Below are 21,951 nucleotides of genomic sequence, written 5' to 3' on the forward strand. Positions count from 1 at the left end.
TTTGTATGGTTGTTTTGCAGGAACCTGGAACTGGAAGCAAACAGAGAGTAGACAAATGTAAATGGGTGAATCGGACTTAACTTAGGTCGAACCGGACCCACACTGGTTCAATAGACCAAACCAGCGGTTTGGTAGATTGAGTGGGTTCGGTTCAGATTATTGAGTTATCAAAAATATTAACATAGAAGATGATGTGGTAAAAGATCTGGTTCATCTTTATGATTTAGATGAGGATAAAGATAAGTCAAATAATGTGGATAGAGATAAAGCTTGATCTATATATGAGTTCATCCAAATATGGCTTCATCCAAATAAGAGTTGATCTAGATAAGGATATAATCAAACTCTATAAAAGGAGACGAAGGCTCTATATTCAAGATAACTTCTTCAATTCTACTCTCCATCTCTGTGCTCAGAAAGGTACGGTGCGAAGCTCTACCATTGGAGCTCTAGGGGGTGTGTTGTGTTCAGGACTTTCGGATCGACCATCATCTTTTGTTTAGTTTGTTTATTACAAATTATACTTAATTTATTATTATTTATGCTTGTATCGCAAACTATAAGATGAGTTTCTCCACCTCTGGAAAGTTTTAGAAAAGAGACCATTAGTGGATGAGTGTTTCCCATGATTAGGCCTTGGATGTACTGACCCTGGGGGGTTGGGAACCAAGTAAATCTCATAAGTATTCTTTCCTTTAAATTTGTATTATATTCCACTGTGACTAACACTTTGATAGGAAGAATGAACATAGTCGAAGTGAAATGCGACGAGTCAATATTCACTCCCCCAATCGACACCAGCGATCCTACATACCATACCGACTTAGCAGTAGGATAATGCTCATATATTAAGATCAGTTCATCGTGTGCATACTGCTAAGAAGGATCATCCTAGCTTAGTTATCTTTTTTTTCCAAGCACGGTATACCTCTTGATCCCGTATTGCATGTGACATGGTAACCTCCTTGGGGTCCACCATCTCATACATAAGAATCTCCCTGAGTTCTTGTTCCTCGAAGACAAACTGAATCTTTCGGTGCCAAATATTATAGTTGTCACTATTCAGCTTATCTCCCTTAACAAGATCCATTTTGATATACTCTGTTGCAGCCATATTTCTCGCACAAAAAGAGAGATATTAGTGACAATTAATAATTACACAATTTTATGTATCTTATGAATCATCAAGACCCAAATGACTCGAGTACGAACTCCAAAATGAGCATATGATCGAATCAATGGACACCATCCACCATAATATGGAATTTCATCTTACCATTTGGACTTAGATTCACTACATAAAACCCCACTATTAGTCACCTTTAAGTCAAACCAGCCGGTCTGGTTCAGTTACCCGGTTTAGTTCAACTCAAACCAGTTAGTCTGGTTCAATGAACCGGATCAATTTTCAATTTTTTTATTATTAAGAAAAATTAAACTTTTTTCTCATTTTCTCCACCGTGATGGACAATCATGGTCACCAGTAACAACCATCATTTGTCAGTGTCCCGACGCAATTGTCGGTAATCTCTGACCACAGAAGTCGATCACCAACCATTCAAAGTGGTCATTGAGGCTTGATGTCGAATTTTTTGTTTTAATCAAACAACTTCTCAAACAAAAAAACACATTCTTTTTCTCTCCACGCTCACACCAATGCCTTTTTTTATGCCCACATTGTGATGAAGGCGGTTGTTGGCCTCGACTGCCAATCTTCGGCCTCCCAACGTGGTCGCAAGTGCTTGCCTACCATGGGCATTAATCGCCAGCCTCCTCACGAGGTTGTCGGCGCCCACAATGTGCTAGCTACTACCGACTACCACGACAAACACTATTCGTCGGCCCACAGCTCGGCATCGACACATGACGCGGTCTGAGTCCTCTCCCTTTTCAAATTCCATCGTAGAACTCTTAGCCAGGGACGACATCACTGCACATGACGACGAAGAACCATCCTCGTAGAACCGTTCCTCATCAGTGAGATCAGCAACGACACCATCGGTTCCAATGGTCTCTCGCTTAGGGAGTTTTCATTAAACCTAACTCGGATACCAATGTCGAATTTTCTTTCGACATAGCAGAAGCATATAAGAGATAACATATACGAAATGAGTTGAGTTCTTGATATACCTTAATTGACATTGTTGTAAACTCCAGAAACTATGAACAACTCATAAATGGGATAATAGTCACAAGTATTGAATTATTACTACTGTTTCACAATATCTCAACCCTCAGACTTGGTGATCTATGATTGTGAATGAACAACTCCTCCCGCAAGTAATCTACAACAACCTCTAATAATCTCCCTTCGCCACTTTTCCACCTAAAACCATTTATATACTAATGTGTATTATGAGAATAATGGGAACGAGGAGGTTATAGATAATGATCCCATGTATGTTAATATACCTCAACGTGAGCAAATGCCAACAGATACCTTTATATTTTTAAGTTTAGTTGGTTGGCCAGTTAGTTAGCTTGATATTGTTTTCAGATTTTTTTTTTAAATTTATTTATGAGTTTGATAAAAAAATATTGATTAATTTGTTCATGGACATTTTTAATAAATATTATTCTGAACGTATCATAATCTCTATTTATTAATATTAAAAAGTTGAATATGTCAAATTTATTTATTTATTTTAATAAATTATTTAAACTGACTTCTTTATTCATTTAATTAACTTATGCATGTTGAACAAATATAAATAAATGATTATCAAATTTTCTCGCTAACATTTAGTTTATTCACCGTTTTAAATGACATGGGATAGAAAATTTAGTTGGGTTGAGAGGGAGTATTTTATTCCATATTATGTGGATATATATTTAGGGTGCGTTTGGTTCGGGGTTATTTTTGATAATTTTGGTTATTCATCTAAGGTTATTAACAAAAACCTTGTTTGGTTTAGGTATTCGATGATTCTCGAGTAATGTTCCATGCCCGACACGTCAACAAAAGGGTCATGCAGCCCGGAATCGGAAAACCTCAGAAAACTAAGGGGGCGTTTGATTTACGTTTTCCACGCTGTTATCTGTTTTCATTTTCTGAGAAAATGGAAAACGTGTTTGGTTTGCGTTTTCCACGTTCATTTTTAAGAAAATGAGAGAGTGTTTTCTAAGAAAACGAAAAACACGGAAAAATCATTTTTTAAAAAATGAAAAATACACGTTTTTTCAGAAAATGAAAATAAAAATGGGACAAACCAAACACATCCTAAGGTTTTTCTTGATTCCGGGGTTAACGATTTTTTTTTATCAAAAATACCCTCCGATAAGAAAAAACATGAAAAAAAAAGAGAAAAAATGTAAAAAAAATTAAAGAATGTTTAAAAATTTTAAAATTTAAAAATTTAAATTTTGTTTAAAATAAATAATTTAAAAAAATTAAAATTTTTTAAAAATATATAAATTTTAAAAATAAAAAATAAAACTTTTTAAAAAATAATAAAAAAAATATTTTAAAATTTTTTAAAAAATCTAAAAATAAAAAAAAATTAAAAATAAAATAAATAAATTAAAATTAAAATTTTAAAAATGTAAAAAAAAAATAATATAAATACAAATAATATAAAAAATATAAAAACATTAAAAAATTAAAAAAAAACACATAAAAAGTAAAAAAATATACAGGAAAAAGAAAAGTAAAAAAACATAAAAAATAAATAATAATAATAATAATAATATTATTATTATTATTATGTATAATTGATTTTGTAACTGAGGGTAATATGATAAAATATTAAATTAGGGTATTCATTAAAATCTTTAAACAAATAAATTTTTGTTGCATTATCTAGGTTGAACCAAATCACATTTGGTTATGTTTTATTCACTATAATCTTGATTATATGATTACCTAATAATCACATAATCAAAATTATACATAATAATTTAAATCAAACGCAGCATTAAAATAAAACTCAGAAGGACCCTGTTTTTAATGAAAGGCCGCTTCATCTCATCATCTCCATGTTATAATACATAACTGCCTTTAAATACCATGTTCGATGGTTTTTGATTTTTGGATAGATTAATTTTAAATTAAAATCCTGAATTGGTCTGTCGAATTTAACTCATTCAATAACAACAATGTTATAATAATTCAGTAACTGTTATAATAATCCTGACTTTGCATGTTTATTTAATATTCATATTATAATAACTATAAAATTATAATTATTACCATACAAATTTATTATATTCGACAATATGAATATGTATATTGTACTAATTACGATTTCGTAATTGTTATAATATAAACTTCTCTTGTTCATATAATTAATCAACTACTTCAAGTCTAAGTCTTCTGATTCACAATCTCTGATCCCTTCCATAATTTGTACTTCGGATCGCGATCAGATTCAACCAAAATTGACTGCGATCTCCCTTGGATTTACTTTCCCACCTAGATTATAGTTTTGGATCGAGCCAGTGCCCGAAGACCGCCAGCAGTGGACGGGTCGCCCCCTACTCGACATCATACAGTCTGCCCACCATCGGCAACCTCCGACTGCCTAACTCGATCTAAAACTATAACTTAGGTAGGAAGATGAACCCAGAGAAGATTACAGTTAATTTTAGAGTTGTCAAATGGATTGGCCCGTGGCGGGGTAGATCCGTCCGTGGCGGGTCAACCATTTGGCAGGGGCGGGGCGGGGCGGGTCGACCTGTCAACTTGGCGGGTTGAGAAATCTCCAACCCAACACAATCGAATGCGCCTTATGGGTTTGACGGGCCAACCCGCGGGCCTATAATTTTTTTAAAAAATTTTCCATATTTTTTGTAAGCTTATGCAGCTTGATATGCAACCTTTAAAAGGAGAATGAAAAATTACAACTTGAGATAAATTCACAGAAAATGTTGCTTGAAGAAGGATTGATGGTTTGTGAGAGACAATTAGAAAGATCAAAGGAGCGAAGTGTGAGATAGATGGATTATGAGTTATGCAAGAGTTGATAGTTGTTGACTAACAAAAGTAAATTTCAATGTTTCAAGTTGAAGAAGATTCAACCATCTATGATCTCAATCTCATGATCAATAAAGTCGATAGCTAACTAAAAAAACTTTCATATCTTAAATCATATCGTGTCATTCTCCACGTTCACGAACATGTGTTTCTCAACTAGCGGGTCACCCAAGTCCGTCATAGTCCGACCCGCGTGGATTACGGGCCTAGATGGGTCGGCCCGCGATAGACTTGAGTTGATAAAATTCTAACCCAACTCATTTAATTAGCTTGGCAGGATGGATCAATCCAACGAACCCAACCTAAATTAACGGCTCTGGTTAATTTTAATCAGATTTTGACCATAATCCATAAATTATAAAAGGGACCATCTGATAAATTCAAAATAAAAATAAAAAAAAAAAAAGGAATGCTAAACGAAGCATCCTTTTAATGTTTGCCAATGTATTCATTTTTATTAATTCGTTTTGCATACGACACAAATTAGTTTTATCTATGGTTATAGGATCATATTGAATTGTTTTTATCCTTCTTAATTATTTAAGTAGTTTTGGATAAAAATTTCACTCATTATTTTATGATAGAAATTATTGTGTTAATTTGGATTTACAAGTGATGATTTGAGCCAATGAATTTAAGCCATGGTAATCCAAGCATAATACTAAAAATATATTAAAATAAATAACAAAAAATATATTATATTTTTTAAAAATAAAAAATAATTAAAAGGGCGTGTTCTGCCGATTTAAATCATTTTGAAAGGAATTATTGGGGGAATATTTGAATCGTGTCCGAGACTCTTTAGCTGATCCAAAAGTCATTCATCACCGTGGATAATGCTTGTCGCTCTGTCCGCGACTTGTCTTGTGATTCGGGTGGGTAATGGCGATGGCGCTTCCCCTTCTTCGAATCCTTCCATCTTGCCTCTATCATTCTTCCGTTTCTTTCCTCTTTCTTCCCTCTTCTCCCTTTTCTACTCGTACTCCAAGCGGACTCACACTCCCTCTCCACCATCGATGGGTCTCTGCCTTAACCGCCCTAAGCGGCGGCACTGCAGCAGCAGCTATGGAGAAAACGGCGGAGACCTCGGAGGCGTCTCGAACGAGGCTGATAGCGCAAAACATTCCCTGGGCCTCCACGGCCGACGACATCAAGGCTCTCTTCGCGAAGCATGGTACCGTCCTTGATATCGAGGTTCGGATTTCGTTGTTTTTTATATGACTCCAAAAGATCGAACCTTTGAACACCAATCCATCATTTGGTACCTTACTTAGTATGCTTTATGGATGTTAATCAGTGGGTTTTTTTTCTCAATAAATTTTAGATGCATTATGAAAGGGGGGAAAAAAGCTTCCCTTTATATTTAAGCATAAGCAACTGCATTAATACATTCTAGTTTAACTATCACCATTTGGATACTTAGAAACAAACATTTATCCATTTTGTTAGTTTGCATATCATCCTTTGCATACCACCATTTGGATGTGAATCAGTTAATGTTCTCTCACCAACCTTTGAACACGTAAAGCAGTTGCAGTGTAATTTATTTGGACACCTATCCATCTTTTTCTAAGGGGAAGTTTGCTCATTACTTCTTTTTGGTGTAGTTGTAATGAAAGCAAGAAAACACAGCTCTTGGAAAGCCTCAACCGAGTTCAATTTGTCATTGGTTAGATGCATACAACTTTGTAGTTATAATTTTATCCGTTAATGATTATAGTTGGGGGGTCATTTGGTTTCTTTTGCCTCAATGAATGGATGAGAAAGCGGTTCAGGTGAGCAAGTAGTTCAGTTCGCCTACTGGAAAAGTTGAGTCCCAGTGAATGCAGTCCTACAATGCTGGAGTTAATTTTAGTAGGGAGTTCTGAAAGCTTGACAGAAGTCCTTGAGATGTTATTGTTGTGCCTGTGGTACACTTAGTTATTTATTGGATTTCGCAATATCATCTTGCTGCTTTCCCTTGAACAGTCAGCATAGTCAGCCCCATGCCACAACATATTATATGAGTGTGTTAGTAGTTTAGTAATCAACCTCGTGCTCAAGGGGGGCGCGCCGAGCCCTTTGTGCCTCGAGCGCGCCTCGCATCTTTGACGACATCTTTTCAAGAGTGAGAAAAATAGTAGCAAATCTTGTAACACCCGCCTGACAAAGCTTTTTTTGTCTTGTGAATCACCTTAACATAGTTACCATGCTTGTGCGAACATAAATGTAGGCATTCACACTCATTGCCTTCTTCAATGTTGCTTTAAAATCAGGCAATTTCCCAATATCTTCTAAGATCAAGTTGATGCAGTGAGCAACACAAGGAGTCCAATACAAGTGTGGCCTTTTTGTTTCTAATAATTTTCCTACAAAAGAAATAAGAAAATTAGATAAGTTTAACATATATAAGAAAAATCATATTGATAAGAAAGAATTAAATAGATCCTTACCAGCAAGCACATTATTACTTGCACTATCTGTGACAACTTGAACAACATTTGCTTCTCCTACACACTCCACAAATTGATCAAGCAACCTAAATTTATCTTCTGTCTTTGCATAATCAAAAGCATCAACTGATTTGATGAAAACTGAATCTTTCGGAGAACTCACTAAAAAATTAATCAAAGTCCTCTGTCTTTTGTCTATCCACCCATCTTCTTTCAAACTACAACCATACTTGGCACATTCTATTTCACACGACTTAATATAATTATTTGTCACACTATCAACCGTCTTTTTTAGAAAAGGAACCTACACCTCATGATAACTAGGTCCTTTTAGACCTACACTATATTGGCCAATCAAGTCAAACATCCTTTTAAAGCTTGAACAGTTAACGACATTAAAAGGAATTACCGCATTATACATCCACTCAATTATGGTCATACAAGTTTTTTCCCTCAATTCTTTCTTGTATGCCTCATTTATCGTAGTTTGCATCTCCTTAACCTTTCTACTTTCAACATTTTTTTGCACATTAGTAGCAAAATACGTACCCATTGGATTAATTTGTCTTGGCCTTTTTCGCATATTCACTAATCTAGAAATTGTAGGCGGCGTAGCTTTAGCTCCAATATCATCACCAAGAGGGTCTACATCCTCAAAGTCCAATGTCGCAAGTTTAGAAAGATTACTTTTCTCCGTCTTTTTCTCCATGAAATTTTTAATTTCTTCACATACATGGGGCAGACATCTTTTGCAAGTCGTAGTATTTCGAAACCTCCCAAGAAGATGTTGTTTTGCACGATAGATACCCCCTTTTGTAACTTTTTGACAAAAATTATAAATCAAATCATTTTTGTTATCTGGATTACAACAACAACAACAACAACAACATCCAAGCCTTTTCCCACTAGGTGGGGTCGGCTGTATGAATCCTTTTACGCCATTGAGCTCTATCTCCTATTATATCATCATCTATATTTAAATAAATTTTATCTTGTTTTATTGTTGCTAACCAAGTCTTTTTTGGTCTTCCTCTTCCTCGTTTGATATGCATATTTATCATAGTTTCACATCGCCTAACTGGAGCATTTATTGGTCGTCTAAGTACATATCCGTACCATCTTAAACGTGTCTCTCGGAGTTTTCCCTCAATAGATGCAACTCCGACTTTCTCTCTAATGCTCTCATTTCTTATTTTGTCCATCTTCGTATGTCCACACATCCACCTTAACATCCTCATCTCTGCAACTTTCATCTTATGCTCATGTGCTCGAGTCATAGTCCAACATTCAGCTCCATATAACATAGTAGGTCTAACTGCGGTTTTATAGAATTTACCTTTAAGTTTAAGAGGTACTTTACGGTCACATAAAATACCCGACGCTCCTCTCCATTTCACCCATCCTGCTTATATTCTATGTAAGACATCTCTCCTAATCTATTTATCCTTTTGCAAAAATGATCTTAAATACTTAAAGCTCCCCGTTACAAATAATTCTAATTGTCTCATTATGTCTAATATTACTAAACTTAAATTTCATATATTTTGTTTTTACTCTACTAAGTCTAAAATCTTTCACTTCTAACGTTTCACGTTAAGATTTGAGTTTAACATTTACTCCTTTACATGTGTCATCTACTGAAATAATATCATTTACAAATGACATGTACTAGGCTTGAATGTGCCGAGTTCATCCATGATTAGTATAAAAAGATAAAGGCTTAAAGCTAATTCTTGATGTCACCCTATCTTTATGGAAAATGGTTTAGTTATTAAGTTTGAAATCTTCACTCTGTGTAATTACATTGTCATATAATTTTAATATATGCTATGCTAATACCTCTGTTTTAAAAAACTCTCCATATAATTTCTCTTGGGACTCTATCATAAGCTTTTTCTAAGTCAATGAATACCATGTGTAGATCTTGCTTTTGCTCCCGATATTTTTCAATTAATTGTCTAAGAAGATGTATAGCTTCTATTGTCGACCTCCCAGGCATGAACCCAAATTGATCTTCTGTCACTGTGGTCTCCTTCCTTAATCTTTTTTCTATTATTTTTTTCCCAAAGTTTCATAGTATGACTCATTAGTTTAATACCCCTATAGTTTGCACAATTTTGTACGTCTCCCTTATTCTTATATAAGGGAACTAGAGTACTTATCCTCCATTGATCAGACATTTTTTTCGTTTTCAATATCATGTTAAATAATTTTGTAAGCCATTCAATACCTTGTTTCCCTAAGCACTTCCACACCTCTATCGGAATATCATCTGGTCCAACGGCTTTTCCATTGTGCATCTCATTTAAAGTTTGTTTTACTTCTGAAGTTTGAATTCTACGATAAAAATTAAAATTTCGATGCTCATTTGACCTAATTAAATTACCCAAGTTAAGTTGGTCTCCTAAACCTTCATTAAAAAGTTGATGAAAATACCTCTTCCACCACTCTTTTATTTCTCCATCACTTACTAATACCCTATTACATTCATCTTTAATACATTTTATTTGACTAAGATCTCTTGTTTTTCTTTCTCTCACTTTAGCTATTCTATAAATGTCTCTTTCCCCTTCTTTTGTATCCAATTTTTGATATAACCGTTCAAAAGTTTCATTTTTTGCTTCACTCACCACTTTCTTAGCTTCTTTCTTGGCTATTGCATATTTTTTTAAGTTTTCCTCATTCTTACAAATATATAATTCCTTATAAGCTATTCGTTTTTCCTTCACTTTCTCTTGTACTTTCTCCTTCCACCACCAAGATTCTTTACTTAGCGGTGCATGCCCCTTTGACTCACCGAGGACACTTTTAGCTACTATTTTTAACTTTGATACCATCTTATCCCATGTTGTATTAGAGTCATCATATATTTCACCTAATGCTTGTACTTCTATCTTCTCCTTAAATATATGTTGCTTCCCATCCTTATTTTCAAAGTCAATTATCTGGATTAACTCTTTGAAAATAATTTCATGCCGAATCTTTTGATGCATATGTTGGAGCATTGTTACTATCTTCTATGATAATTAAACAAGAAAATAGCCTGAAAATGAATAAAAAAGGACAAAATCAACACTGTATTGGAAAAAAAAATAGAAAAACAGGACAAAAAATTGAAAAACATGGAAAAAAAACCAAGTAGAAACCTAGATTTCTACCTGGATCGATCTAGGCGGATCGATCTAGGTCTCAAAGGCAAGAAACCTGGATCGATCTAGGTCTCAAAGGCAAGAAACCTAGATCGATCCCGTTTCTACCTAGATCAATCTAGGCAGGACTTGGATTGATCTAGGACAAGCGCTAATTAACGAACGCTTTGTGGCATTCGTTAGTAAGAAGAAGAAGAAGAAGAAGAAGAAAAGAAAAGAAGAAGAAAAGAAGAAGATAACCAATGTTGTCAAAATCGCGAGTCGGAACGTAGAATCGCACGATTCTACGCGTTTTTGGTGGCCTTCCGCGTTGCGTGCCCAGGCGGAAGCGGAATCGGGTGGAATCGTGCAGAATCGCGTGGAAGCGTAGCGGAAATCGTAGACTCGTAAGAGTCCAACGATTCTACGCGAAATGTCCGCTGGTTTTCCAAGACCGGAAGGTCGATCGCAGCGATCGATCAAACACGGGTCCAAGAAACCCTAACTTTCCTAAGTCGCGTCGCGAGCCATCGTCGCCGCAACTGCTGTGCTTCGTTCTTTTTCAGCAACCGTCGTCTCCTTCACGTACGCGTCTGTCTCCTCCTCCCTGTGCGTCCGGTGTGCGTCGACCGACACTGTGACTTCGATTAAAGGTACGCCACCATCCGCCTTTGTCCCTTCTCCATCTATCTCATCTGTGGGTCTCTGTTCTTTACTTCTTTGGTCGTCTTTGTCCCGTCTGCATCTCTGAAGGCTGTTGGCCACGTCTGTGGTTCGCGAGCTGCTGTTGCAGAGTTGCAGTGTCGTTGGTGAAGCTGAAGCTGCGTGGTGGTGTTCTTGTTCTTCTTTAATTTCACGAAAATGAGTAGAGAAGCTAGTGTTGGTGGGTCTGGTGAAGCAAGCTCCAATAGTGGTGCAACCACTCCAAGCGTAGCTTCCACAACTAGTGGAACTTCAGATTCCAAAAGATTGGCAGTGAATGCTCCTGGAAATAGATCTGATCCAGGTTGGAAACATGGAATTGCAGTTGATGAAAATCCAAAGAAAGTGCAATGCAAATACTGTCAAAAGGTGATAAATGGAGGGATTTATAGACTCAAGCATCATTTGGCAGGAACACAAAAGGATGTTGGAGCATGCAAGCTGTTAGTGATGATGTAAGGAAGGAAATGTGGAAAATTGTATCCTCATTGCAAGAAAATTTAATAAAGAGGGCAAAGGAGATTGAAGGAAGATCAAGTGATTCAAGTCCTCTTGGCCAATATGAAGATGAGGAGGTGGAGGGTGCAAAAAGACAAAGGCGAGAAATTGCAAAGAATCCTACTGATCTATTCAAGAAAAGGGGTGTGAGTAGTCAAACTACCATCAATGGCATTTTCAAGAAGAATTTGAGGGAGGAAGCTTGCCAAGGGATTGCCTCTTTTTTCTACAATAATGCTATACCTTTTCATGTGGCAAAAAGTGATGAATTCAAGAAGATGCTAGACTTGGTTGCAAGACATGGTATTGGCTTTAAGCCTCCATCCTACCATGAGATTAGAGTCAAGTATTTGAAACAACAAGTTGATTGCACCAAAGAAGTTATAGAGCAGCACAAAGCATTTTGGAAGAAAATGGGATGCACAATTATGACTGATGGGTGGACAGATAAGAGGAGGAGGACTATATTAAACTTCTTGGTTAATAGTCCTATGGGAACCATTTTTTTGAAGTCAATTGATGCATCTGATATATCTAAAACAGCTGACAAGATTTTCAAGTTGATGGATGAAATTGTTGAAGAAGTTGGTGAAGAGAATGTAGTGCAAATTGTCACAGACAATGCAGCAAACTACAAAGCAGCCGGGGAGATGTTGATGGGGAAGAGAAAGAGGCTATATTGGACGCCTTATGCAGCTCATTGCATCGATTTAATGTTGGAGGATTTTGAAAAAAAGATACCAATACATAAAGAGACAATTGCACGAGGTAAAAAGATCACAACTTACATCTATTCAAGGACTGCGCTTATTTCTCTATTGCATCATTTTACCAAAGAAAAGGATTTGATTAGACCAGCCACTACCCGTTTTGCCACATCTTACTTGACTTTGGGTTGCTTGAATGACAATAAGGGAGCATTGATTAGAATGTTTACATCCAAAGAATGGAAATCTAGTCAATTTGCAAAGACTAAAGATGGAAAGGTTATTGAAAATGTGGTAATGGATAAGGACTTCTGGAAAAGCATTATTACATGCTTGAGGAGTGCTTATCCTTTGATCAAAGTCCTTCGTTTGGTAGACTCAGATGAGAAGCCTGCCATGGGGTTCATTTATGAGGAAATGGACAGGGCCAAAGAAAAGATACAAGCTGCCTTTAATGGTATTAAGAAAAGGTAACTTAATTTATTACTAATTATTAAATACTCGTATAAATTTATAATTTCTTGGAAACTAATTCAAATTTTTTCTCACTCTTTAGTTACTTGCCTCTATGGGAAATTATAGATGCAAGATGGGATAATCAACTACATCGGCCTTTGCATGCTGCAGGCTATTACCTTAACCCTCAATTTCATTACAATCCTAATTTTAAAGCTGACTTTGAAGTGAAAAGAGGAATATATGATTGTCTACAAAGGATGGTTGAAAGTATGGAAGAAGTAAAGAAGATTGATGCTCAACTGGAAGACTTCAAATATCGAAAGAAATTCTTTGGTAGTGCAGTAGCCACTTGTGGAATTGAAACCAAAACTCCAGCACAATGGTGGGAATCATATGGTTATGAACATCCTGAGTTGCAAAAGTTTGCTATTCGTGTTTTGAGCTTGACATGCAGCTCATCTGGCTGTGAGAGGAATTGGAGTGCATTTGAGATGGTATTGCATTTCATTCTTGAATGAAATTACCTAGTTGTATGTGATTATATGAGTATGTGTTAATTGATTTTGTTATTATTTAGGTCCACACTAAGAGAAGAAATCGTTTGAAGGCAAAAACGATGAATGACGTAGTCTTTGTGATGGCTAATTCAAAATTTGCCAAGAAGAAGGAATTGAGGAAAGTCAATGACTATAGCATTGATGACCTAGCTTCTGATGATGATTGGATTGTGGATGATAGTGAAAATTTAGATTTGGATGCTTCAAATGAAGATTTGGTTCTAGTTGAAGAAGGACCTAGTAGTGGAGCACCTCATGATGATTTGGAGCTGCCTAGTTATGATGATGATGCAGTTGAAGAAGGTGGAGATGTCATGGAGGATGCTGGAGATGAAGAACACATGGAGGATGATTATGAATTCATGAATTTATGAAGCTTAGAACTTGACTATTATTTTTCATGTTGTAGACTTATATGTTATCTAAAATTTGTGACTTATGACTTATTTTATGTGTGGATTGTAGAAGACCTTATAAATGTTTAGTTTAATCAAATGTTTAATGTGTTTTTGAGGCTATTAATCTTATCTATGTTATTTTCTATGAGTATATATATGTTTATATATAATTTTACATTTTGGTAGAAACTTACGATTCGTGTTACGATACTACGAGTTTACGATTCTACAACTCCCTTCCGTTTCAACGTAGAAACTCGATTTTGACAACCTTGAAGATAACAGAAGAGAAGAATAATAGAAAAATAAAAAAAAAGGAAGAAACACATACTTGGTATGGCGGCGCAACTAGGCAATGGCGGCGGCGGACAGAAATGATCTAGGTAGGCTCGGGTTCAGGTGGTCGCGACTTCTTCTTGCATTCTTTTCTTCTTCCTTTACTTCGTGCCTTAATTCCAAGCCGGGCGAAAGTTTTTTTTGGCAAAAAGTTAATTACGCATTTAAAAAACGCTCGGGTTCAAGAGGTGTGACTCATTCGCACCTCAGATGAGCTCCAAAGGCGCGGCCAGGCACTCCCAACGCGCGCGCCTGAAGAACAGCACCCACCTCTTGGCGGAAAAGGTGTTTTTGGAATCGCCTCATGCCTCAGGCGCACCTTTCACAACACAGCTCCATCCTTAATGTGAAGTGATGCATAATGTTAAATGTGTACACTTGAAGATTTCATTTTTTTGGTACATTCCCATTGGTCATATATACAGTTGGTCGAAGGTCTACAGGTATCCCTCCCACGGAGGTATTATCAGCTGATGCCCTTGCATCCCTAAATGTTTGGTCAGTTAAAGGAGGGAGGAGAGCTGTAGGCTTAACCAAATCTATCCATTACTCTACTTGATATTATCCCTACCCCTTTTCCAATGGGATCCATCATTCTCACTTCAGGCCTATCTAGTCAGTGTTTTGATATTGTTCATTAATCACAATGTCACTTATATTCTCTCTGCAAAATATCAAAGCAAACGATTTTCCAACTAGTATTAATTTCATATCTATCAACTAGATATAATTGCTAGCAGGCAATTATATCTATGAACAGGTATTAATTTCAAATTTTCGAGCATCTTAAGCTGCAATATCCATATTCCTCACTAGATGCTTATGCTCAGTTTTTTCTGATTTGTACATTCCAAGATACCCAATTACTGAGATACCCAATTACTGTCAGTTAAATTCTTCTTCTTGGTTCAGCTGTCAATGTATAATGGCAGTAGAAATAGAGGATTGGCATTTGTAACAATGGCCTCAGAGAACGAAGCTGTTGCAGCACTTAATCATCTGAATTCATATGTAAGTTCTAGCATCGTGAGAATTCTGTGATGCTTTTCATCCAATTCTTGTGGTCCATATCAGGTTTATTATTTATGAATGCTTAATTGTGAATTTAGTTTGATTCAGGATTTGGATGGTCGTGTGATCAAAGTGGAGTTTGCCAGATCAGTGAAGAAGACTCCAGTTACAGAAGCAGAACCTGTGCCCAAATATAATGTATTTGTTGGGAACTTGTCTCGGAGGGTGAGATCACAGGATCTCCGAGAATTTTTCAGTGGCAGCGAGAATGTCTTATCTGCCAAACTTATCTACCACACTAATCCAAGAAGACCAGCAGGCTATGGGTTCATCTCCTTTTCATCGAAGGAAGATGCTGAGGCTGCAATTGCTACATACAATGGGAAGGTAAATTAAGTTTTGCATTGTTTGTTGTAACCAATATTGTTTTCATTTGTAGCCTAAACGTCAAACCAGTATATGACTGCATGTGAATCATTTGTAGGACTACAATAACCTTGAACCACTTCATAATAAGTTTGATTTCTGTATCATCTAGCCTACACCTTGCTATTGACACTGCAGAAATTGATGGGCAGACCCATCCGTTTGATATTGGGTAAAGTTCAAGCAGATGATACCAAGGACAAATTGAACGGAAATGAGCAAATGAGCAATCAGATGATGCATCAAATGAGTCCAGTTCTACCAAAGAGCATAGGGGAGGAATAAAATAACAAAAACAGGTATTCAATCCAGGATAACATTACATGCACAAAATACAATAGTGTATATTATTTCATTCGTCGATATGCTTACTTTGTAATTGTGTATTTTGTCATTTCCCTATGAAATGAAATGTCTTGGCCACTGCCTTGGGATATATATATATATATATATATATAAAGTTTGTTCCGTTAACATATCTGGCTACCATAAACGTGTTTAATTGACTTAAGTTGGAAGTTGAAAGACTCAATCAGACAGACAGGATAACCACTGATTGCCCATAAAGATTTGGCAGTTTGCTGATACAAACATCATAGTTCATATTTCTCTGTTAACTAATCTTGAAATAGGAATAGTGAAAGAGAACACCTATACATTCCTGATTCCGGTATCATGCTTAAACAACCTCATGTGTATCTCCTATGCTAACTTCTCCATCTAATATGAAATTGTACGTGTAGTGTAGTATTCGACTTCATGCATTCTTGTCGAGACTGGGACTGTTCTGGCATCATCAATTGGGACTGATCACACTAATCTACACCTTGCATAAATATGCCAAAGAATGATTCTAGTTTTAAGACAGTTTTTGGGAGTCTGTATATATACAGGAATCCCCAAGGAGTTTTGACCTAGAAATTAATCAAGTCAGATAGGTTGGGTTAGATCCCAAATAGCTCACATAAACCAGCTTCTACAGATTAAGCTCGTATTTGAATATGTTAGTTCAATAAGCTCACTTGTTTGCAAGCGTATAATTATACCTTTTCCACTCAGACTATACATATTTGCTTTCATGAGATAAATAAGCAATGGAGATATGTTGGTTGAGAGTAGGTGGCCCGTCCAAACCAAACCCCACTTTGCTTTTCTTCCTGTGACCCACCAAACACAACAGTCAACTGATTTGGTGAGAAGTGATTAAACTACGACTTAACATAGCTTTGATTGTAATTTGTTAAAGTTTTGAGTGAAATATATCTGCATTATCTTTGGGTTTAGTGTTTAGCTCTTAAGATTAACTACATGCCCATCATACATCATGCACACATGAGCGGGCACTCATTCGTGCCATGAAGGATGCCTCTGCTCTCTTCAGTTGATCGAGAAACTCTCGCTGTTATTCTGTGAAGCAGCGAGTTAACCACGTTCGTTCAACCACAAAAGTTGGCAATATAGTAGACTAGTCTTGATGCAATCTACTGTCTATCCAACACCATGGTTCAGCAACATAGCAAATTGATATCTATGCCCAAAGAAATGTAGGCCACTTCAAATTTCTTACCTTTCTGCTTCATGTGATATCTCTCATGGTAGATAAGTCTTTCTAATTCAGCTCATGGTTCAGTGTGCATCTTGACCTAACACTTAAGATCAATATAATATATGTACACTACGTTAAAGTCATTTGATGCTTAGGTAGATTGTTGATTGTTGTATGAAATTATGTGAAGGGTTTAGGGTTTAGGGAGGTGTTGTATGAAATAATTACATTCATCTAGCTACATTATAGGTAGAGATATACACATTCTATCCATCTATTTGGCTTTAACATAACAGTATATATAAAAACATATTAAAGTAAAAGATGGGATTGAAAAGCAAACGTAGACGTATTAAAGTAAAAGATGGAATTGAAAAGCAAATGTAGACATGTTAAAGTAGATGCAAAGGTCAGTTTGGAGTACTCACGACGCTATTAATATTCCCATGCATTCCTGTCTCCATAAACTAAGTTAATTGGTATTCATATAATCCTGGCCTACTCCAACTCATGAGTCATCAACCAAACCACTTTTTTGTTTATATATACAAGCTAACCTTTGCTCTTCTCTTCTTGTGCACTTCCCCCTTCTCTTGATTGTTCAGTAGCCCTGTTTCTTTATCATCCCAGCCTCCTCCTCATCATCAATGGCCATAGCGCTTTGTGTTATCCTCTTCTTCTCTGGCACGGTCTTGTCGGTGACCGCCACTGACTACACTGTTGGCGACTCATCAGGGTGGGCAAACGGTGTCGACTATTTGACATGGACCAGCGGCAAGACCTTCACCGTCGGTGACACCCTCGGTATATATGCTCTTTCCACTTCATATAGCTTGTCTGACTCATGTGTTCTTGTTTTTAACTAACAACCTTCAAAAATAAATAAATAAATAGATAAATAGATAAATAGGGTGAAGGCGATAATTAGTGATGTTACTGCAGTGTTCAATTACGGCAGTGGGATGCACACGGTGGACCGAGTGAGCTCCAGCGACTACAGCGCTTGCTCCTCCGGCAACGCCCTCAGCACCGACAACAGCGGGCAGACGACGGTCCCTCTCTCCAGCGCCGGCGACTACTACTTCATCTGCGGAGTCGCAGGCCACTGCGCCAACGGCATGAAGCTCACCGTTGCCGTTGCATCACCCAGCTCTACGACCACCTCCCCTCCCACTGGGACCACTACTACTCCTACTCCCACCATCAACACGCCCACCGGCACAACACCTTACTCAGCTGCCGGCAGGCTATCTCCGGCGTCCCTGTCGTTGCTCATGGTTGGTCTGATGCTAGCAGTTAAACTAGTGGTGGCCGTCTAAATGCTGTAAATTCAGTCAGGGTGGAGACAGTGCGAGCTATTGCGATCTCTCTATTTTTCGGTGTGCAATTTTAGTTATAATTGAGATGTTGACTTTGGTGGCGGAAGATTAATAACGGTGGTTATTGTTCTACTTTCTTTTATGTCCTATACAATTGATAGACGGATTCAAAACATTACGAAAAGTTCTATGTAGAACAAATTTCCGTTCATTATTTCATGATGAAAGAAGGGATTATTTATCCTTTTTATTATTTATTTTATATCGATTAATGGATGGACGGATTTTTTAATACAGCCGTGTAGATCACTTTTTGGAGTTTTTTTTTATCCGCTCAAATCAAATAGGACGGAAAGCCTTTCCTCACCGCATCTCCACGCGCCTGCCACGAGTAGCGGTTGCTCAACGACTTTGCGTGGCTGGCGCGGGAGCGGCCTCCTCACAGTCGAGGCAGCATCGCATAGCCCTATGAGGCAATCGTGCTCATCGTGGAGTAAACATTACGTTGCCTCGTGAGGCGGTCTCTCCTCGCGCGCGGTCGGGCCTCGCGCGAGATAGCACCGAGCGGTCGCATAGGCAGCATTGCGCGGCCGCACGAGCAGCACCGTGCGATAGTAGGGGATAGCACCGTGCAGCCATGCGAGGCAGCCGAAGGCTTGCATAGGGTAGAACCGCAGTCGCCCTCAGGCATCGTACCTCGCACAAGGTAGCACCGTGGCCGTCTCACGTGGCCCTGCTTAGGTGGGAGCCTTCATCGTTTTCATTTTGTTTTCCTCTCCTTCATTTCTGTCAGCCTTCATCGATTTTTTCTTTCTCTTATTCTCTCTTTTCTGTTTTTTTCTTTCTTCATTCGTATTTTTCTTAGGGATTCTTTTCCCTATTCCATCAGTATTTTAAAGGAAACAAAGTCTTAATTTACCTTTTTCTCTCTTTTATATTAAAAGACAGTAGGGATCCTCTGTCCGCAAATTACGGATTAAGGGATGATCCACTGATATGAACCTTTGATTTGGATGGACCCCATCTATTTAAAAATAGGATCCATCTAAATTAAGGGTCCTCATGTAATGGACCATAATTTACGGACCAGAGAATCTACTCTCATTAAAAGATAATTATACTTATTCTAGACAATTTCTCGTAGTCCATCACTAAATAATTCGTTACTAAATTATATAAAAATTGATAAATTATTAAATCAATTTATAATGACATAGCGCGAGTCATTAGAGAATTGGTGAAGTTTTTTTTATTCGCCGAGGTTACCTCTTATGATCTCTTGATTCAGAAGCTGTCCTTCAAAGTCATCAAAACTGAGCATATTAATGCGACTGCGGGACCTACCGTGACTTTGACTTTGAATTTGCTTTCTTTTCAAGCTATCACAACCTGTAGAGGAATTGGATACGCATAACACACACTATGTTATTTTATATGACAATGTCGGATCTCCATAAATCCTTTAGAAAATCCTTCAAAAAATTTATTTTTTTATTATATTATTATTTATATTTAAATAAAATTTATTATTATTAAATAATTTTTTTTAATCTTCTTCTCTATTATATATCTGATATTATTTTCACCGACTTAACAAAGTTATTAGATTTTTTAATATTATATTTTTATTAATTTTACAATTAATATGTTAACCTATATAAAAATATATAAATAATATCACAATTATTGTGTCGAGAATAATTTCAAATTCCATCCATCTCTTTAAAAATATTATAATTTAGCAATTCAGATATTCACATGATTAATTTAGAAATAGATAAATAGATAGATAGATAGATAGATTTCTTTAAATTTATTTATGATATAAATTTGGAGCTCACGATTAATTTTCAGAATATTTATTTCATTTAAAATTTAAATCATAAGCATAGAAATATATATATATATATATATATATATATATATATATATATATAAACAGTATTTAGTTGTGATAAATTAAATGTTAATAGTATTATTTATTATGATTGAAGTGAAATTTTAAATTTATTTTTTTTAAAAATAGATTATAATTTGACATTGATTTCTACATTTGTTTTCAAAGAAAAATATTATTGTCCTCGTAAGTGCACTTGACCCCTCTTCTCTTCTTGCTTTCACGATCGTGACTGTGTCGGTTTGCTCAATGATTGAGCGTTAAGAGTATTGCATATCAATATTTGATGTAATAGCGTGATTCTTCTAACGATCTAGTCAATACTAGACTAAACCGAGAACTTACAGGTACATGAGAAAGAAGAAGAACAAATAGTTAAAGTAGAAAATTGACCTCCGTAAATCACAAGAGAATAATAGAACCTCATATAGCGGATGAAAGAGAACTTCCGCGTGGCTCGATAATCAACCACCATCCCACTACATGCATGGAGAATAAAGGGTCGGCTAGTCGAACAATGCAAGATTGATCAGAGTGGACAAAGATTGAGTCAAGATTAAGATTAGCTAGTTGTAAAGCCGACCCTGGATCAGGCTCCTGCCCAGGACCCATAAATACCTAAGGCCTATTTTAAATAAATTAATATATATAAAAAATATGATTGACTCTTCATCGTTGATCTCCGCCAGTGCCCTCCTCAACCTTGGAGACAAGATCTACGAGAAGTAAAAGAACGTTGCTTGTCGTGATGTAAGCCTTGTTAGGACCCATGCAGCCGGTAAGAAAGGATGAATTGCCCTTCAAAATGAAATAGAACATTTTTCGATCTTTTGAAATAATAATAATACACTTATATAAAAAGAATTGATAAACTAAAAAAGAAAAAGACTATCGATTTTTACTTGATTACAACCAGGAAGGTTGTTAATCCAAGACTCTGGAGCACTACTCAAATTCTCCTTTCGTCGTAGGCGAAGAAGCCTCTTACAAGCGTTGGAAGCACTCAAAGTAGTAAAACACTTAAAGAAACTCGTATACAAGTGATTTTAGACTACTGGGATCAGGATTATATTTATCGTCATGCTCGGGGTGCCTGGAAGGGTTCCAAGCGCCTAGAGTGGATAAAATTTTATTCCCGTCGTGACAGTTCGCGCCACATTGCTTTTGGTTAAGTTATCAACTCCGGGCGCCCGGAGGGGTTCCGGGTGCCCAAAACCAAAAAGTCAGCATCCTGTTGACTTTTTGGTCCGAGTCTTCCACTTCGGTTCCGCTCCGGTTCCACTCGCTTGGGTCCGGATATTCCGCTCCAGTTCCGCTCGCTTAAGTGATTTTGGCCATCCGAAATATGGCTCACCCAAACACATCTTCCGGCGTTCTCGAGCAACCTTCCACTTCGGCTTCTCGTCCTTCGGAAACGCCGCGCACCTCCTTCTCGTCTGCCATCGTACTCTTCCGTATCACCTCATCCCTCGGATGCACTGGTAGTCGCCGTTTTGCATGTCACTAGGCGCTCCAAATTAATAAAGATTGGTAACTCAACTAAACTAAAGAAAAGTGTTGTAG

The 21,951-nt window shown here is 36.9% G+C and overlaps 3 protein-coding genes across 6 annotated transcripts; all 3 read left to right on the plus strand.

Moving 5' to 3' along the window:
* The first annotated feature begins 5,786 nt into the window (after window positions 1-5,786).
* Window positions 5,787-16,068, plus strand: LOC122018942 (28 kDa ribonucleoprotein, chloroplastic-like). Of its 3 annotated transcripts, none has more exons than XM_042576423.1 (4): window positions 5,787-6,166; window positions 15,102-15,200; window positions 15,309-15,587; window positions 15,685-15,765. In XM_042576423.1, the coding sequence occupies exons 1-4, from the start codon at window positions 5,855-5,857 to the stop codon at window positions 15,736-15,738; spliced, it is 744 nt and encodes a 247-aa protein (XP_042432357.1). In that variant the 5' UTR covers window positions 5,787-5,854; the 3' UTR covers window positions 15,739-15,765. The 3 variants fall into 3 exon arrangements, with proteins under 3 accessions (XP_042432357.1, XP_042432356.1, XP_042432358.1); XM_042576422.1 differs by having other exon boundaries at window positions 5,788-6,166; window positions 15,765-16,068; XM_042576424.1 differs by lacking the exon at window positions 15,685-15,765 and adding an exon at window positions 15,779-16,068 and having other exon boundaries at window positions 5,788-6,166.
* On the plus strand, window positions 10,257-15,086 carry LOC122018941. 2 transcript variants are annotated; one of them, XM_042576421.1, is made up of 4 exons: window positions 10,257-11,185; window positions 11,286-12,909; window positions 12,996-13,392; window positions 13,476-15,086. In XM_042576421.1, exons 2-4 carry the CDS (start codon window positions 11,669-11,671, stop codon window positions 13,827-13,829), a joined length of 1,992 nt encoding a protein of 663 aa, XP_042432355.1. In that variant the 5' UTR covers window positions 10,257-11,185; window positions 11,286-11,668; the 3' UTR covers window positions 13,830-15,086. The 2 variants fall into 2 exon arrangements, with proteins under 2 accessions (XP_042432355.1, XP_042432354.1); XM_042576420.1 differs by having other exon boundaries at window positions 10,257-12,909.
* A 1,582-nt stretch (window positions 16,069-17,650) lies between the features above and the next one.
* LOC122018943 (blue copper protein-like) lies at window positions 17,651-18,623 on the plus strand. Its single transcript, XM_042576425.1, has 2 exons — window positions 17,651-17,976; window positions 18,115-18,623. The coding sequence occupies exons 1-2, from the start codon at window positions 17,820-17,822 to the stop codon at window positions 18,489-18,491; spliced, it is 534 nt and encodes a 177-aa protein (XP_042432359.1). The 5' UTR covers window positions 17,651-17,819; the 3' UTR covers window positions 18,492-18,623.
* The last annotated feature ends 3,328 nt before the right edge of the window (window positions 18,624-21,951 follow it).

This window comes from Zingiber officinale, chromosome 9A, assembly GCF_018446385.1.
Source record: "Zingiber officinale cultivar Zhangliang chromosome 9A, Zo_v1.1, whole genome shotgun sequence".
Taxonomy (NCBI): domain Eukaryota; kingdom Viridiplantae; phylum Streptophyta; class Magnoliopsida; order Zingiberales; family Zingiberaceae; genus Zingiber; species Zingiber officinale.

Bases quoted from the DNA above. Each gene is read 5' to 3' on its own strand.
- LOC122018942 (XM_042576422.1), top strand. From the start codon at position 5,855: ATGGCGATGGCGCTTCCCCTTCTTCGAATCCTTCCATCTTGCCTCTAT. The intron at 6,167-15,101 runs GTTCGGATTTCG...TTCTTGGTTCAG, and splicing joins GTACCGTCCTTGATATCGAG to CTGTCAATGTATAATGGCAG. The intron at 15,588-15,764 runs GTAAATTAAGTT...TTGACACTGCAG, and splicing joins TTGCTACATACAATGGGAAG to AAATTGATGGGCAGACCCAT.
- LOC122018941 (XM_042576420.1), top strand. From the start codon at position 11,669: ATGCAAGCTGTTAGTGATGATGTAAGGAAGGAAATGTGGAAAATTGTA. The intron at 12,910-12,995 runs GTAACTTAATTT...CTCACTCTTTAG, and splicing joins TTTAATGGTATTAAGAAAAG to TTACTTGCCTCTATGGGAAA. The intron at 13,393-13,475 runs GTATTGCATTTC...GTTATTATTTAG, and splicing joins ATTGGAGTGCATTTGAGATG to GTCCACACTAAGAGAAGAAA.
- LOC122018943 (XM_042576425.1), top strand. From the start codon at position 17,820: ATGGCCATAGCGCTTTGTGTTATCCTCTTCTTCTCTGGCACGGTCTTG. The intron at 17,977-18,114 runs GTATATATGCTC...ATGTTACTGCAG, and splicing joins CACCGTCGGTGACACCCTCG to TGTTCAATTACGGCAGTGGG.